This window comes from Ctenocephalides felis, unplaced genomic scaffold (assembly GCF_003426905.1).
Source record: "Ctenocephalides felis isolate EL2017-DRISC unplaced genomic scaffold, ASM342690v1 CF-g0.4_SCAFFOLD_03570, whole genome shotgun sequence".
NCBI lineage: Eukaryota > Metazoa > Arthropoda > Insecta > Siphonaptera > Pulicidae > Ctenocephalides > Ctenocephalides felis.
Window position 1 is genome coordinate 804,877 of NW_020539724.1, and position 19,044 is coordinate 823,920.

At 29.2% G+C, this 19,044-nt stretch overlaps 4 protein-coding genes across 4 annotated transcripts; 1 reads left to right on the plus strand and 3 right to left on the minus strand.

Annotated features, from left to right (window-relative positions):
* Window positions 1–2,926: 2,926 nt before the first annotated feature.
* Window positions 2,927–4,594, plus strand: LOC113383148 (nuclear cap-binding protein subunit 3-like). The gene is made up of 4 exons (XM_026621393.1): window positions 2,927–3,111; window positions 3,184–3,522; window positions 3,585–3,891; window positions 3,956–4,594. Exons 1-4 carry the CDS (start codon window positions 2,973–2,975, stop codon window positions 4,581–4,583), a joined length of 1,413 nt encoding a protein of 470 aa, XP_026477178.1. The 5' UTR covers window positions 2,927–2,972; the 3' UTR covers window positions 4,584–4,594.
* A 363-nt stretch (window positions 4,595–4,957) lies between these two features.
* Window positions 4,958–6,209, minus strand: LOC113382918 (glyoxalase domain-containing protein 4-like). Its single transcript, XM_026621168.1, has 5 exons — window positions 5,989–6,209; window positions 5,873–5,922; window positions 5,542–5,807; window positions 5,169–5,476; window positions 4,958–5,107 (listed from the first exon to the last, which is right to left on the minus strand). The coding sequence occupies exons 1-5, from the start codon at window positions 6,076–6,078 to the stop codon at window positions 4,976–4,978; spliced, it is 846 nt and encodes a 281-aa protein (XP_026476953.1). The 5' UTR covers window positions 6,079–6,209; the 3' UTR covers window positions 4,958–4,975.
* Window positions 6,210–9,491: 3,282 nt separating this feature from the next.
* LOC113383033 lies at window positions 9,492–10,891 on the minus strand. The gene is made up of 4 exons (XM_026621285.1): window positions 10,770–10,891; window positions 9,904–10,081; window positions 9,716–9,843; window positions 9,492–9,569 (listed from the first exon to the last, which is right to left on the minus strand). Exons 1-4 carry the CDS (start codon window positions 10,833–10,835, stop codon window positions 9,492–9,494), a joined length of 450 nt encoding a protein of 149 aa, XP_026477070.1. The 5' UTR covers window positions 10,836–10,891.
* A 4,115-nt stretch (window positions 10,892–15,006) lies between these two features.
* LOC113382990 (ubiquitin carboxyl-terminal hydrolase 43) lies at window positions 15,007–18,890 on the minus strand. The gene is made up of 11 exons (XM_026621248.1): window positions 18,492–18,890; window positions 18,247–18,426; window positions 18,052–18,186; window positions 17,830–17,964; window positions 17,545–17,757; window positions 17,326–17,473; window positions 17,008–17,259; window positions 16,760–16,947; window positions 16,547–16,681; window positions 16,260–16,486; window positions 15,007–16,194 (listed from the first exon to the last, which is right to left on the minus strand). The coding sequence occupies exons 1-11, from the start codon at window positions 18,804–18,806 to the stop codon at window positions 15,099–15,101; spliced, it is 3,024 nt and encodes a 1,007-aa protein (XP_026477033.1). The 5' UTR covers window positions 18,807–18,890; the 3' UTR covers window positions 15,007–15,098.
* Window positions 18,891–19,044: the final 154 nt, after the last annotated feature.

A 19,044-nucleotide genomic window follows, 5' to 3' on the forward strand; every position in this document is an offset into this window, starting at 1 on the left:
CTTCTATGAATCTAAATTATTTTACTAGTGATCCGAAGAGAAAGATTTTCTTCATTAATTCGGCCCTGAGTCCATTCCCTACAGGTGATCCCTGATTTATAGATTCTGGAAATATTATAGCCTAACTAGTACAAATCGGAAGTGACCTGATATTTTACAGAATGAGAGCCGAAAACCGGATCAAAAAAATAACCTATATGAATATATTACTATAAAACTAGGTATCGTCTTATATTAGCTTCATATACACGCGTCTTGTATATGAAAATAAAACGCATTTGAATAAAACCTACGCGGAGAAATAACTTTCTCTTATGAAATAATAAAACGCGACAAGGATGCGAATAATGATAAATAGAAACTAAAATGAATCATATGACAATAATAGAATGACTCACGTGAATATGAATATCAAAATTCAGAATTATTCATCTATTGTCAGCTCGATTTGCACAAATAATATTACAGATACTATAAAACATTTTATAGATCAAATTCCACCGAAACTAGGCATCATGCCTTAAGGCAAAATGTTTTTTGAATCATTCAAATCGGTTGATCCGTGCGCCCGAAAACGAGGACAATATTGTATCCGTACACACACATCAATTTTTTCTAAAGCATACCAAAATGTTTATATTTTGTTTAAACATTTGAACATTTATAAAAAAATTCTATTTCGATTTTAGGACGATTACAATAACTTACCCTACGAAAAATTAAAAAGGAATTATTGATAAGGTATAAAAGTATTTTTTTTAAATATTAATTAACTTCCCGTAGGGTAGTTATAGTAATGGGCCGAAAATCGAAAATAAAATTTTTTGCATTTCTCGACGTTTTGAAGGTTTCTGAACATTTTGGCATACCTCAGAAAAAATGGATGAGTGTGTGTGTGTATGAAAGTATTTTTTTAAATATTAATTTATATTAATTTCCCGAAAATAAAAATTTTGACTTCTGGTTGGTTTTTTCCCTGTGGGAACTACTCAGCAGACAAGGTCAACTACGAGATGACCTTGTCCTATCATAGAAATACCGGTTTGGTAGAAATACATTCAAAGATTAAATTAGAACTAAAATCATGAAATATAATTTTGAATTGTCTCGATAATAAATTACTTTCTAAAACGCAGATTGTAAAAACTTGTAAGCCGCTATACAATACTCTCAATTTATTTCAAATACTTATATTCATAACCTACTACCTATTAACAATTTTTATTTAAATTTATTAGTAGTTTCTAATGGAAACGTTAGTTGTTCGTAATGGAAAAAACGTGAATTTATATTTTTTGGTGTATCGGCCAAAAATAAATTGAATAATTGAGTGAATAAGAGGAGTGATTATTAAATCGTTCTTGGATGAATCAATATGCACACTGGTAAAATTTAACGATATATATAATTTACCCTACGAAAAATTAATAATAAAAGTTTAAATAATTGATATAATATATTTAATATTTATGCATAAGAAGCAATGAAGCATGAAAAAAACATCATATACCTTAGAAGACCATACTCTGCGCGTTTCCCGGGAAAATCCCGAAATTCCACCTTGCGTCCCGAATTTTTCTTGATTAAAGTTTGTAAATTATTATATTTATTTTAATTAGTTAACCGTCATTAATTTCTCAAAGAAGTGACAAAATTCGGTATATTCAAGAATATTATGAAAATAAAATATAAATCCGTTGGCTATTTTTGCCAATTGCAAGTTTTGAGAAAAAATAACATATCCTCAAATTTAAGTAGAATATTTTGAATATTAAGAATATTTTGAATATTTTCCGAAATTAAATAATAATTAAATCTCAAATGATTTTTTGTATCCCGGTATGCAGGGTTGACAACTGTATCAATTCGCTACAGAATTTATTGATTTTTACATGTTTTTTGCAAAATATAGAACAAGAACTCAATTTTCGATATGCTATTGTGCCTAATCATAAACAACAAGATTTAGAATCGTTATTATTATGATAATTTATTTCATATGACATTTTATCATTAAATTAATTTATAAAAATTTAATTTTGTTTTGGTTCTATAATAAACGCCACCAGTGGCGCTGCTATCCTAATCATAATTATAACAGATTCATATTTCTATGTAAATAACTGTCACCGCTGAATAATCAATTTCCTTAATTAATTTGTTACACTTTTAAAATACAAGAATTTTGGTAAATCAAAAATTATCAAATCAAAATCTAACAAAAAATGAGAAGCGCAAAGGCATTTAGAAATTACTCTATGGGAAAATATTTGCAGAAGCTTTTCAGAGGTGACTTTATCAGTTTTTCATAAAGAACTTTGTAATAAGAATAATAACATTTTTTTAAATAGATATAATTGAATAATTTCTGTTTGTTTTCCAATTTATAAATTTATAAGCTGAACGCATAAATATTGTGCCTGGAAGTACACTACCATGTACGAAAAATAAACTTTCGCTATGGGAAATTAATAATTAAATTATTTAGAAAAATTGAATGAATTACATATATTTGGAATAATATGAGAATCCAAATTATATTTTAAATATTATTAAGGCCAGAACGATCAAGCAAAGGTTAATTCTAGAGTAATGCGTAATATATAAAGTAGAGAACAATAGTGTCTTCAATCTAAGTTACAGAGTCTTCTTATCTAGTAGTTTTTTGTTAAAATATAATCTTTGCAACTATATATTATACTTATGAACTGCTATAATAATATTCAAGTCTATTTTTAAAATATCAAATTTGGTATTTAAAAATTAGCGCTCAATTTTGAACCCCAGAAATTAGTTCGAATAAGGTTATAATTTCCGATATGGCAGCACTAGCCATCAAATTTTTGCATTTGACATTTGTGTTACCACGGCATGCTCATATAGAGAAAATTATGAAAGCTATTTTAAGAATTTAACATAAGTTAACTAATTTTAATTTAAAATTTAATTAAAACAATTAAATTATTATTTAAATGATGGCTGCTGAATTAATGGAAATTGATTTTGAAAACACATCTAAAAATGAAATTGAAGATGGCGAAATTGCTGAAGACATTTCAGACCTTCCATGTAGAGTTTATGAGAATAATGAAAAGGATATCTTTACTACAGGTAATAAACTCAATTTGACTTGTAAAAATAAGAGATTTAATACCTTTTAATTCATGATTATCACTTTCCCAGGCATAGACATATTTAGTGCTAACACTCAAGAAAAGTTGAATGAAAGAGCTAAACGTTTTAATATTGATCCCAGTAGTACCACAGCTTTAACCGATACTCAAATTAATGAATTATATTCAAGTTTGGGCATTACGCAACCCTTGGAGGATCCAAGTATCAGGTTTGATGCTGTGCATTTGAGGGGCACTGAAGAAATGAGTACTGAAGATGTTTTTCAATACTTTAAACTTTACGGTCCTGCAACAATTGAATGGATAAATGATTATTCATGTAATGTTGTATGGCTTGATAAATCATCAGCTGCTAGAGCCTTGAAAGGAATGTCTAATGCCATTGAGGGTAATAAATTATTCAAATACTGTTACATATGTACAAAATATAACATAATTATACTATTACAGATGTAGCATCAATACAAACCCCAATGCCTCCTGGATTTTGGAGATTGGGCTCCCCTTGGCCTAATGCTAAAGAGTTATTGATGCGGTATGCAACTACCAAAGATAAAAAATGTTTGAAAGCAGAAAAAGCAAGTCATTATTACAAAAAATATGGTAATCCAAACTATGGTGGCTTGAAAGGTGTTATTACTGATAGGAAACGCAAACAATTTTATGACAACACAGATAATGAAACCGGTGGTAAAAAGAATCCATGGGGAGATCTTTCAAGAATGTGGGCAGACTCAGAAGATAATTATGATCATAGGTAATATATAAATATTATTATTACATACATTGAATTGCTTTTAATTGTTTATTATTAATTTCAGCCAAAGACCGAACCCCAAAATAAGTCAAGCTTTGAAAAATAGAATTGGAAAGAAGAAAGCCCTTGTCAATATCCAAAATACATCGGATTTCAGTGAAGAAAGTGATAATTTTGAAGACATTCATAAAAGAATTAAAATACCTCGTATGAAAATGTATGCAGATGAAGAAGAGAAACGTTTGAAAAAACTAAACAAACCTAAAAATCACATAACACCAACTGAATATGACGATCATGATTATAATAGCATTACTAGAACTGTTGAAACTTATTCTGACAACAAACCTAAAATTAAACCCGATGTTAAAGACCGACTGGGTGGTTATGTAGATGATTATCAATATGAGTCAGATTATTCCGATACAAAGAGCGAGGATGGCATTATAATGGGAAAATATGGCAGTGTAATAAATGTTATTAAAAATGAACCTGACCATAAACCGTTACTGGCTTCAGAAATCTCTACAAATTTAGTAGAAAGACGTAGAAATAACACATCTGAAAGTAGTTTATCAAATTCTGATGAGGAAAGCAAAGTATCAAGAAGAAGCAGAAGCTTCAGTAAACCCGGGTTTGATAAAGCAGACTTAAGATTACGATTAAGTAGTAGATCAATTTATAATTCGTGATTAATTTAGTATTAGGCTAGAAATTAATATAAATGTATTTTATATTTATTTTTATATAAGATTTGTAAATATTTATAAGCTAATTATGAAAATAAACCTTGAATTGGGTTCAAAAATCATCTAGTTTACTTAAATTAAAGCTTTAATTTTATAGTTTTGAAGCAACATGAAAAAACAATAAAAAGTTCCAATAAGAAATTAATGTATCTTGATGATAAATGGAAAAAGAAGAGGAAAGGAGCTAACCACTAAATTCAAACCAATGAAATTCAATTTAGATAAATATTTTTATAAGATAAAATAACAAATATAATGTATAAAAATAATATATTACGTTTTATATATAGTAGAATACTTGAATAATAGTTGAGCCCATGTGCCATATCAACTTTTCAATCTTTTTTAATATATCTTTCAAGAAGCTCTTCACCCTTGGGATCAAACTCAGAAAGCTTACGATAGCCTTCATCTTCCACAAAACAAATCTCATGACCGTCAGGATCAGCAAGAATGATAACTCTTACCTTCAAGAAAAAAAATCATTGAAATATTCACTTAGCCTGCTGAAACTATTCATAAACTTACAGAAGCCTTTCCTGGTGTTGGCAAAACAAGCAAAGGAGTAAGAATTGTTTGATTATTATCCCTGATTGTTTTATCAATAATTTCTTGTTGAGCAAATGGACAAGAGAATGCTATTCTTCCATAAGCCTTTGCTCTGTCAACAGCATTGACTTGATTGAATTCAATTTTAGCTTGATTATCAGCAAAACCAAAAACAGCTCTTTTAGCTGCATCATCTTTTTCATACATTTTTAATCCAAGAATCGAGTTCCAATAATTAACAGTATTTTGCAAATCAGAGCATGACAATGAAACCTTCACCACTGGATCTGTAATAAAACATCTACAGTACAATTCATGATCTTATTCCCATAATAAATGATTCATTTATTACCAGCATCAGTAGGCTGTGGTTCATCCAAAATGTAATACTTATAGTCTCCTGGGGCTTCCAAATATTTGAGACCGTTTTCCTCTTTAATAGGCCAAGAATTTGCTTTTGCTCTCTCAAGAGCTTCACGAGATCTGATTGTGATGCCTCTAAAGTCATTACCTTTTTCATAGCTTTTTATTCCATAATTGTAAGTCAATTCGATTACAAAATGATCATCTTCTGATCCATAACCAATCATTGTTTTGCTCCAGCGGTTTGCATAGGGGCTGAAGGGGAAAGGATATAGGAAAACTATGTCTTTAAAAAAAGATAAATGTTTGGTTATTATTACCCATTGCAAGCGGCTTCACAACCTTCACTGAATTCTTCATGACGCAATACCTTAAGAAAAATAAAAATTGTTTAACAAAGTATTTATAAAATTTAAAATAATGCAATAGAACTCACCTTCATTCCGAGTACATCCTTATAGAATTTATAGGTTAGTCTTCTTTCTGGTATTTTAAAAACAAAATGTAAAGCTCGTCCGCTTATCATTTTTAATAATCAATTCACGTCGATTTAATAAATTATTAAGAAACTTCAACTTATTAACAAATATTATCAAGAAGACAAAACCCTTTATGTGGTCTTTGACTACCAAACGGAAAATGACAAATAAAATTATATTGTCCAGAGAAAATGACCTTGATGCAACTTATAATCGAACTACCTGTAGGACAGGGCTTACAGGTATATAAGATAAAATGTCCTTGTAAACATTTTTTTTTTTTTTTAATGTTAGCAACACTGTATGGAGGCATTATGTGCTGTCCAAAAGTCTGCGAAGATAAATTATTAAATAATGGTGTATGGCAACGTGGCTCAAGGCAAATTGCTGGAACTTCCCGTACCGTAACGAAATGATCGAGGAATATTAAATGTTTTATCTTGTTTGAATTATTTTCGATATACAAAAAAAATTTTTTTGAAAAAAAAAAACTGGAAACAAAAAATTTTTTTCTTTCAAAAGCAATTATTTTGTTGAAACAGACAGAAAGTTCTTTGAATGATTCAAATCGGACGCTTAGTTCTCTCAAAAACTGCAATTTTTCGCACATTTAGCTCTGTATCTCCGAAACGGCTAAACCTGCCTTTGCGAAAAACTAATCACCACTTCTCCCCGTCATAACGAATTTAATAGTTTTTGGATCATTCAAATCGGATGCTCCGTTCTCTCAAAAACTCGATTTCTATTTTCTCCACTCTTTGCTCCGTATCTCCCTAACGGCTCGACCTGCCTTTGTCAAAAAGTAATCAGCACATGTTCCTATCAATAGGAATCGAATTTTTTTTAACCATTTAAATAGGTTGATCCATGCGCCCGAAAACGTGGCGAAAAAATTCACATACAAAACACACACACACATCCTTTTTTCTGAGGTGTGCCAAAATGTTCAGAAACCTTCAAAACATCTAGAAATGCAAACATTTTCAATTTTAATTTTTGGCCCATTACTATAACGGAAAGTTAACAATGCTTTTATATTTAAAAACCACCAACTACAAAAACCATGTTCCATCTTCTATATTTCTAAATCTTCAAAATTGCAAATTGAAAGTGACAGAGCATCTACACACAATAAAGCATAAAATTTAAAATTTTCGTGTTCACACAACTAGAGAAAAATCAAAAACATTTCACTGAAACATATTAATTATTTAAATAAATATAAATATGTAGAGCGAGATTTCTATTTGAACTCGAATTTCAGTCGTATATAAGTTCCGTGCTTAAATAGATATATAAGTACCTAATAATTTTGTAAGATGATTAAATTAAAATTCATTTATTTAATATTTGTGATTAGTTTAGATGTTATATTTAGTGAAAATTATACAAGTGAGGAAGATGACTTTATGTTTTATGAAGATAATGATTATATTTTCAACAATACGAGGGGCGAAACTAAATTAACATGGCCTGGTAAATAATAATAGATATTTGCATTTCAACAAATGCATTATGTTCGATTTTTTATAACTAATGATCGACTTTTCATTCTAATTTTATTGTACACACTATGTGTGGTAACATGCATTTAATAACTGTCATTATTCTAGAGACAAATTCAAAATAAATAATCTTTCTGTCCTTGATATACTATTTATAGAATCATACAATATTTACATTTTTTCAGACATTGATGTTAACTATTATTGGTATATCAGTCTACTTGTAATAGATAGCATGTATCATACATGCAAATATAATTTTATTAATAAATTTAATTTAATTAATAAATGCATACATGATGTATGTATTTATTCATAGATAAATGAAGAGTATTTATTAGTAGAATTTATTTATTAGTAAATTTATTAATAAAATTAAATTTGGTTAATACGTGCGTGAAGTTGTCAACATGATATTATGACTTAACCGTTAAGTCGTTAGTTAGTTATGACTTAAACCGTTAAGTCGTTAGTTAATTACGACTTAACCGTTAGTTAATTATGACTCAACCGTTAAGACTTGACGTCTCTCAGACTTCTCTGAACGTTATATAGACATATGCTTAAATATTATAAGTATCAGAATATTTGGTTATTTTTTCTAAGTCGTTTTAGTAAAAATATTTATCTATGTTCTAATTTTTTAAGGAACTGCATATTGCGGACCAGGAACAAGCAACTTCATTTTTAACGGCTTAGGAGCTTATACAGAAGTCGACGAATGCTGTATGCAACATGACATGTGCGAACATTTTATGTTGCCAAATGAAATAAAATACAATTTAACAAACACATCGCCGTTTACAAGGTTAATCCCAAATTTAAAATTTATTTATACAAGGTCCTCCAAATAACTTATTTTGAGAATGCTATAAAAAACTTCTGAATACTTTCTAAAATTTCTTTTTCATTTGAGTACAATCCTTCCGGTTAATAATGCTAACTAATTTCATTTTAATGGCTGCCTAACTCATGAGTTTGGCCGACTTTTAAATGGCGGCTCAGTGCTGACTTCTAATTGGTGGTCAAAAAAGTTTAAATGGCTGCTGAAAAAATTAAATGGCGGACCTTTTATACGCATAAAAACTGACCTTATATTTTTAGAATGTCCTGTTCCTGCGATAGACAACTGAAAAAATGTCTTAAAGAATCTAACAGCTCAAAATCGAAACAAATTGGAATGGTCTACTTCGGTCTTTATGGAATTATAGGAAAATGTTTTGAATTCACACACCCATCGCTTTGCAAAAAACGAAGGTAATAATAATAAATAAAATATTATATTACCAAATATTTGTCAATTTTTCTGATTTTACTACAAATTTGCATTTTAGATTTCGTAGATGTATAGAGTATAGATACGATTGGAGCTCACCTGAGAAATATCAATGGTTCGATCTGCCTTTGTGGCAGGATAATATCAAACATAATTAAATATGTACAAATTATTTATTTTATTTATTTAATTTATAATGCATTGGAAAATAATATAATTTTTTTCAACAATCTGATCTGTTTCAATTTAAGTAATACACGCGTTTAATAAAGTTAGTAAGACATTATTATACTGCAAATTTTTATTTATTTTCATAACAGTAAATGACTTTCTGGTCCAAAAGTAACAATTTTATTACAATGACAACCGCATAACTCAATAATCATAAAATGATTTTAAAAATGTGGCACGATTTTTTTTATTACACATATAAATGTAAAAATTCCGTTAAATAATAAAAACGTTCATACATAAAACCATTTCGTAAAAAATTGGTTTACTGGATTCAATTTGTGTTCATCCTTCCGGAAACGAAATTTTAACTAATATTAGAAAATGTTCGTTATTTTTATTTTAATAAAATAAAATTTATTATTCAAATGTGTCTACATGATCGAAATGTTTTTGATAGCGACTACAACAAATTGATATCATTTTAATATTATAAATTATTATAAACTTAAACATAAACAAATTGACTTTGTTTCACGCTTAATAAAAATAGATAAATCGCTATTGATGATAAACTGGCTGCAACCTGAAAAAACACAAATAATAGTCATTATAGATATAGATATTGTTTATCATAAAAATTATTTGTTAAATTTGATTTAAATAAATTAAATTTATTAATTTAATAAATTGTGATAATATTAATTTAATAAATAAAAAAAAAATATTTACCACGATTACTACAATATTGGGCCATCTTCTAAACATTATTAACAAAAAAACTAAGGTGCTAAGAATAAGCATCATACCAATAGGCAATATGGGACTTGCCTCCCAAAAATGGTGTCTTTGAGAATCATCTATAAAAAAAATTAGAATTTAATTTTTTATTTATATTTCATAAACAATTTTTTTCTCACCGTTAGCAATAGTTATTGGCAAATTTATATTAAAAGTCCTGGCATGCCAATGTTTTTCCACTGATGACTGATTATTTATTCTATCTACTTTAAATTCATCAATTTTTTCATAATTTTTAATTATATTCTGTCTTGGATATGCTCTCAAATTTATGCTAGGTGTCATTAAAGATGTATTCTAGGAAAAAAGTGTTTTATTAGTTATCAAATTAACTCAAATATCAAGAACTAACTAGGTGTAAGTGGCATTTGCTTCAAAGGAAGGTGTCTAAACTTTTTAATAAATTGGAAGTGAGATTATACAACTGTTAAAATCTTCACAATGGATAATTGTCAATTAGAACAATTTTTGGTTTTCACAAAATAATAATGCTTTTTCCAATTAATATTTTGCAAACAAACTTATTTATAATTTTTGGCCAAAACGTTCACAAAAAAATTGCACTCCGGTAATTTAAAAAAAACGGCTAGGATGATCGTCGCGCGAAACTAACCAATACGAGACCTTAACGAGTTTCATGAGTTTTGAAATCGTTGCAGGCGTTTTTGAGAAAACGTCGATGTAAGGTCAAATTTTGGCTCACACACACACTTTTTCTAAATTGCTATGAATGATTCGAAATGATTTGAAACTTCTCGAAAACATAAATATAGCAAAACTAGTTTTCTGGCGAATCAAAAAACTGCTTAAGAAAATTTCATAATTAAAAGATTAAAAAACTAACATATCAAAATGTATTTTTCATACAACCGATCACTTTTAATTATTTCAGATATGTAATACGTACTGTTCAGTTCAAAGAAGCATTTTGACCTTTTATCAACACTACCATAACACTTATATTTATGTCTCTATTTGTACATACCTTCTGATGAATTTGTCTAAAATATTTTGCTCTATTTAAGCGTCTATACTTTTTATCTAAATGCATTTTTTCACTTATACATTTAGTAAAAAATTACGTTTTTCTACATCTTCGCAAAAAATAATTTGCAAAGAAATATGATATTTCATATGAACTATGTTGCATTATCGAAGAATGTGCACGCACTGTTATTGCAAATAAACAAATATTGTTTTGATGGAATTTATATGGACATTGAAACACAATATTATAGAAATATGAATCCTACATATACATACAGATAATAATAATGAATGGTTTTAAATTGAATTGGAAAAATATGTAGAAATGCAGATTATTCTGGATTTCTTCTGTAAAATACAAATAAGCTAGCTTATATTATCAGCTGATGGATATATTGTTAAGGTAGTAAGTAGGTATTGCAGAAGTTGTAAAAATTAATACATTGCATAATTTGTCACAAATTAAATTTCCAAAAATATCAATTTACGATTACTATAACCTACCCTACGGAAAGTTAAAAATGTTAAGATAAATCTTTTCCGAAATTTTGGTGTCAAATAAATTTAAAATAACTGGACACGCCAGAAAATCGTAATGAGCAATTCAATTTTCTAGCAACAACAAACTTAAACCTTTCCACTCCGATCCCGCCGCCCCAACGGCAAAATTCATATAAATCTCAGAATTCGCGAGTGGAAAGGGTTAAGTTACAACATAAACTTAAAAAGAACTGTTGTTCGGGAAGTTAATAAATTCTGCAAAAGTACATTAATTTTTATAACAATCTCATTCATATCTCGCATTTATTAATATGTAATTTTAATTGAACAAATACATGCTCAAAAAATAAACGGTTTGTTGAACTAAACAAGTCCAAAGTTTCAATGCTATCTAAAAATATACATAATATCTGTCTGTATTAACTTTTGCTGATATACAAAAGCTATTGTATCATCTGAAGAAAGGACAAATTATGTATGTATTTGATCACATTTATGTTAAATTTACATTGAGATAATTTGAAATTGAAATTTTGTCATACGACATGAGAACATATTAATAATCGCGTGAATCTAATTTGATTTATATCCAACATATACATTTGTGAAACAATAAATTAATAAATATTTAGAGAAATAAAAATGAAAGTACAGAAAAATTCTGTAGTACTTTCACTATATATAAAAACTAGTTGGTTTGGTATTTAGCCTTGAGGCAAGTTACATGAACTTCCCGAAATGTGTTAATAATCGACTTAATAAAAAAAGTGTGTAAATAATATACTTCATTAATCCTACTTTAAAAAAAAACGATAATAATTTTAGCAAACTTTGACGAATTTTTAAAATTAAACTACTTGTCGTTAGGCCGTAATATTACAGTAAGTTCTATAAGACCATGATGTATATCGCCAAAAAAATTTACATGAAAATCGGCTTAAATTTTTTTTTCAACAGTTAATTACAAGAAAACGGCTCGGTAGATTTTCACCTAAAATTAATCAGTACCATTCCCAACTAATATCTTTCAAACAGTTTTTGATATTTTAAAATCGGTTCGGTAGGATGAGCTTAAATGTCGACGAAAATTTAACACTTTTTTTCAACAGTTAATTACAAGAAAACGGCTCGGTAGATTTTCACCTAAAATTAATCAGTACCATTCCCAACTAATATCTTTCGAACAGTTTTTGATATTTTAAAATCGGTTCGGTAGGATGAGCTTAAATGTCGACGAAAATTTAACACTTTTTTTCAACAGTTAATTACAAGAAAACGGCTCGGTAGATTTTCACCTAAAATTAATCAGTATCATTCCCAACTAATATCTTTCGAACAGTTTTTGATATTTTAAAATCGGTTCGGTAGGATGAGCTTAAATGTCGACGAAAATTTAACACTTTTTTTCAACAGTTAATTACAAGAAAACGGCTCGGTAGATTTTCACCTAAAATTAATCAGTACCATTCCCAACTAATATCTTTCGAACAGTTTTTGATATTTTAAAATCGGTTCGGTAGGATGAGCTTAAATGTCGACGAAAATTTAACACTTTTTTTCAACAGTTAATTACAAGAAAACGGCTCGGTAGATTTTCACCTAAAATTAATCAGTATCATTCCCAACTAATATCTTTCGAACAGTTTTTGATATTTTAAAATCGGTTCGGTAGGATGAGCTTAAATGTCGACGAAAATTTAACACTTTTTTCAACAGTTAATTACAAGAAAACGGCTCGGTAGATTTTCACCTAAAATTAATCAGTATCATTCCCAACTAATATCTTTCGAACAGTTTTTGATTTTTTAAAATCGTTCGGTAGGATGAGCTTAAATGTGGACGAAAAGTTTTTTTCAAATCACAAAGAAACGGCTTGGCAGATCGTTGCACAAAACTGACAAACGATAGTCCTCCACGAAATACATCAAATGGCTTTTAAATTTCTAAAATCGGTTCAGGCGTTTTTGAGAAAACGTCGATCAAAAGTCTAATTTTGACAAATGCCAAAAAGACCATACTGATTTTTGCAAACTTTGACAAATTTTTAAAGCTGAACCAGTTGTCGTAGGGCCGTAATATTTTAGTATGATCTAGAAGACTATGGTATCTATCGTCAAAAAATAATCATAAAAATCGTCGAAATTTTTTTTTTAAAAACTTTATTACAAGAAAACGGCTCGGCCGATCTCTACCAAAAACTAATCAGCACGATTCCCAACCAATATCTTTCGAACGGTTTTTGAATTTTCAAAATCGATTCAGAATTGCGGGCTAAAACGTAGACGAAAAATTTTTCACTTTTCTGCCATTTATGAAGAAACGGCTTGGCCGATCGTCGCACAAAACAGACAAACAATAGTTCTCGTCGAGATACATCGAATGGCTTTTAAATTTTTGAAATCGACCCAGCCGTTTTCGAGAAAACGTCGATTTACGGCAAGAAATCTGTTCACATACACACACACACACACACACACACACACACACACACACATACTTTTTCCAAATTTGGTCTCATTCGATTCAGAATGGCTTGAAACGTCGAGAAAACATAAAATTAGCGAATCGGGTTTTTTGATGAAAACATAAACTTCTCCTTCGGGAAGTTAATTAAGATCGACAAATGCAATTTGATACTGTATCTTTTAAAATGAATATGAGGAGGATAAAATTAACAAAGGAGGCGTCCAATAATCACGTGATTGATTTTTTTAGGAATTTTGGGACCCCCTTTTCTGGGTCAGACTTTTTCCAAATTTGGTCTCAAACGATTCAGAACGACTTGAAACGTCAAGAAATCTATTATCGGACTTTTTTGGGAATTTCAAAATTACATTTTCACATAGTTTTATAACAAACAACAAAATATTTCACTGCATATTTATTACATTCAACAAGACTTGCAACTATTTTTAAAATATTATTCTGAATTACAGCTCTTGAATGTGAAAAGTTTGAGAGACAAAATATTGATCACTTAATTCATAATTATAATAAATTAAAAAATTGTATACTTCATGAAATATTTAAGGCACAATAGTAAAAAGTTAATTTTTATAAATCATAAACAGAAAAGTAACATACAAGACATCATACACATGCATTACAGATATTTTTCCTTTACTGTATAGAATCAAAGCTCTGGTATAAAAACTGGAATGGTACTTAATTTTATAATTATAATTTAGTTTATAAATTTCCTTATTGCATACAAGACAATATTTTATTATATAAATTGCAATTCCATTATATAAATAGGTATAACAAATGTTTTAACAAAATTTTATATACAAAATAATGTACAGACATAGGGTTCATAAAAATGGTTCAAATTTTTTCAATATTGCTTCAAATTAAATAGTAATACTTTGCAACATTTGTATATAAATTGAAACAATATGAAACATTTAAACAAATCACGCAAAACGCCTTTGCCCATATCACAAAAAAATATATATAATCATACTTAATAACTTTGGTAGAATGTAGACCTTTATCATAGACGCTACAAACTACTTCGTCGAATTAGAAAAAATGTATCTATTGCTAAATTATAAATCATAATTTATAAAGATGTATGAAAATTCTACATTTTTATTACATATCTTGTTTATATATTTAAAATAAAATATGTTGAAAAATCTCTGATAATATACATATATATTAAAACTTTGAAAAATAAATAGAAAATATATATACTAACTTTATATATGTAAAGTGCTATATCTGTTTTTTAAAATATATCATATATTAAAGTATCTATTGGAAAATTAAAAAACCACAGCAAAAATAAATAAAAATATCCACACACGATATAAGCCCAGACTCAATTCACTAATGCTCTCTGAGGCTCATTTTCAATATGTTGCAATCTTGTTGAACTATGTAATGCTCTATCAATATTCATAGAATCTCGCAGGCTTTCAATGTTCATGGTTTTATTAACACTTTGTATGGCGCTGCATTTTGAAAGCAATTCCACAACCTGAGCATCTGTAATCGAGTTAACTTTCGATTCGCTTCTCATTATCAGTTTACTATTGTCAGTACTAGAGCCGACACACATTTTTGGGTTGATATGAATGTCTTTATTCATACTGCAATCAAAAGTATTTCTTCTTAGTTCATTTGAATCTGCTTTTATCATGATCACGTTTTTATTTTTTACAACTTCAAGCTCATTTTCAGAATTAAATTTTGCTTTGTCTTCATTTTGTTTATCAGGACTTTTCATAGATTTATTGACATGCTCATTTGATTTAGAACAACTTAGATTTTCAATGGACTCGCTGCAACAAATGTCAGATATATAATTATCATTCAGTGATAAAGAATTCCTGATGTCGACTCTGTCTTCAACAACTTCTTGTATATTCTCTACCAAACTTTGGCTTTTTGGCATTAAATTTGAGTTATTAGTTTCTTCTTCAACATGTTTATCTGAGTCATTCATCATTGGCTTTAAAAATGGTGCCATTCTGGATACCCAATGGTCACCTGATATACTACTAGAAGCAGATGGAATTTCTGAGCTCCCTTGTTTTCTTTGATAGAATAAAATGTAAGCCTTATTATTTAATAAAGCATCTTCCACATTATTCTCAATTTTAGTAACTTTTACATCATCAAACATATACCATTGCAAATCAAATGGATTTTTACAAGCCGCTGTGTAATGACCAGTTTCTAAATCATTGCCTTGATGGTAACAGACAGCATATAAATCATATAAATTTTCATTTACTGGATTTTCTACTAAAGGTCTTTTCCAAGGAGACCAGGATTGGCCGTTGTGAGGTGAGTAGTTCTTTTTGGAGGTAGAATTTTCAGGCCTCGATAGATGAGGAGTCATATCAAAATCACACAATGGGAAATAAACCATGGTAGACAATTTTGTACTTCTATTGCCCTTAATTTGTTGCCTGAAAGAAATCTATATGTAATAAAAAAAACATATTAATAAAAAAATCATTTATTATTTACTCACTGCCTGAACCTCTTAAAATGTATTACTAGTATATCAGGTAATGACCACAAGCCCAAAGTCTTAACAACCGGCATATACTTTTGACAATGTGGACACCTCCAGGCATCTTCATCAGAGAGAGTCTCTGCTCTGGTATAATGTTCTAAGCACTGCTCTAAAGTTAGAGGATTTGCATTTTCACTTTTGGACAGCACTTCAGACACACTAAAATGATCTTCTAAAACATCCTAGAAGAAAAAAATAAATAGTCAATACCATGATTGAATTGTTAAATAAAAAATAAATACCCCTGGATGTTGAATAATTTCTTCATATTCTTTCATAGACCATTCTAACTGAAGCTTTACATGTGGAGGTCCGGCATCAGGTGGATAAACAGATAAGCACATATCAATAGTTTCAGTGAATAGTGGATGTTCAACCTGGGTAAATAAAACAAATTCTTGTGGGTAATAGCAATGTATAAAAACAAATTCTTGTGTGCAATTAAATAACAATACCTCCATATCTAAATATACTGGACAATCTTGATCATGAAAGTGGTCTGCAAGTCTTGGCCTGAAAACACCTAAATTCTGTGTACGTTCTAAAACATCATCATGCACCATGAGTGCCATTTCTTTCAATATTAATTTTTGTAAATCACAATATCCAACGTCTCTGGGTACTTGCATTACATATGGTGACCCTAAAAATAATCAGGATTATTAAAAATTAAATATTAAATATATAAATAATATGTATTTACCAAATTTATCTTCTTCCCCATTTTCATGCACCAAAATATTAACCCAACATAGTAATAAATAAGGTCCTCCATCTATGCTTGGTAATAAATCAGTCTCATTAATAGAAATTACACCGTTATTTTGTAAACTAGTTGCACTGTTTTCTGTTGTATCGCTAATACTATCTAATAAGGGGGCTTCTATGCAATAAATTGGATCATCAACACACAACAATGAGGCAGGTTGAGAATCACAAAAAGTTCTGGTAAAACCTGCAATATATAAGGCTTAGAGAATAGTTTGTAAGAGGTTACATATTGAGGTAGCACTTAATGTACCTTGTTTTCCAATTTCAATTAACAACAATCTAGAAATCGGAATTCCTGTGTCTTCTTGTAATATTTCCCTCAATGCTGCTATGGATGATCCTAAGGGTATACTAACACCTAATCTAACTTGCCTTGGTTGTTGAGAATTATATAACACCTACAAATTAAAATTAAATCGATGAACTAAAAATATGTTCTATCAGCAGAAAAATGATTTTTCTAACTTACTGTAATAACAATATGTTGCAATTGTATTTGTGGTAATTGGACGCTTATGCACTGGAATGGATCAAATGTATTGCTCTGTCTATGACATTTTGGGCAAGTTAATGAGGATCGAAATTGAGCTTGAAATACGGCTTGCACAAAAGAGCTGTTACAGCGTACATGATTTGCAAGCGTTTCTGCTGCAACAACTTCATCAGGCCTGCCTTGTGAATTCTATACAACAAACAATATTTTTATATTAGAAAGCAACCAACTCTAGTTAAAAATATTAAAAATATGACTTACCTTTATTACTTTATATTTTCTTTTGGTAGCTACATTTAAATCTTCATGGACTTTGTCTAACAACCAAATTAAAAATTCTTGAGCATCATGTTGAGCTGAACCTCTGAATTGTGATCCATGACGTTCAACAACAGTCTAGAAATAATTAAAACAATTTACATGTGTATAATATATATATATATATATATATATATATATATATGCCTAAATAATATTGTTTACCTTAAATCTTGTAGTTAACTCAGGACTATCTTTGCATGCCCATAATGCTTTAAGCATTAAAGCCAGTTGCTCTGTAAGTTCCCCTTTTGTACCATTTTTCTTTGAATTAATTTTGTTCCTTCGACTCAAATCGATCTAAAAATTATATAGGTCAACTTGTTGTTACAGAACATATGTTATTATAAACATTAATACCTTATATTGGTCTAGAACAAAATATTCTGCCAAAATATCAGTATGACTCAAGCATTGAATAACAGCATTCATAAAGCACGTATTGCCATGGTTCCGAAGTCCAGTTACTCCTGGTGTTTGATCTGGAGGCCATGTGTAACTTTCAAGTGGTGGAACTCTATCCATAGCATTATGTTTTATCTGTTTTCAAGAACAAAGGTCAAAATTATCTATAAAACACTATTTAATAACAAAATAAAGCTTACCCTTGGAACTCCTACTGAATTCATGTGCTGAGCGATCTTGTTGATAAATTTCTTCCATGAAGGTCGTCTGAACACTTTTCTTCCTGCCCTATCATTGTCATCAAACTTGTTATTATCTGTATTTTCGGTGTTATTTTGCTCATTTTGACCATTATTTGCATTCAACTTTCTTTTTATGACTCGTACACTGCCAAAGGGATTCCTCGGCAAAGTGAAAGAGCGTACAAGTTTGTTTGGGGAACCGTTTGTTTGCGAAACATTTGACATGTTTGGTAAAATAAAGCTGCCACTATTGTGAATTTCACTTTGCACCATGTAAAAATGCACATAGGATGTTTTTGTAGTTTTTATTTACTATATAAACACACCTAAATGACATAGTACATAAAAGAAATTAACAAAACGTCAAATTACGCCATTTTGAAAATTACAAAGAGACAGATATCGCTTATAAAGAGGGTAACATCAGATCCGAATTTAGAGAATTATAGTTGTCTTGAATAATTTAATTACATACGAATCTTCAATTTATTTTAATTTAAATCTTCACTAT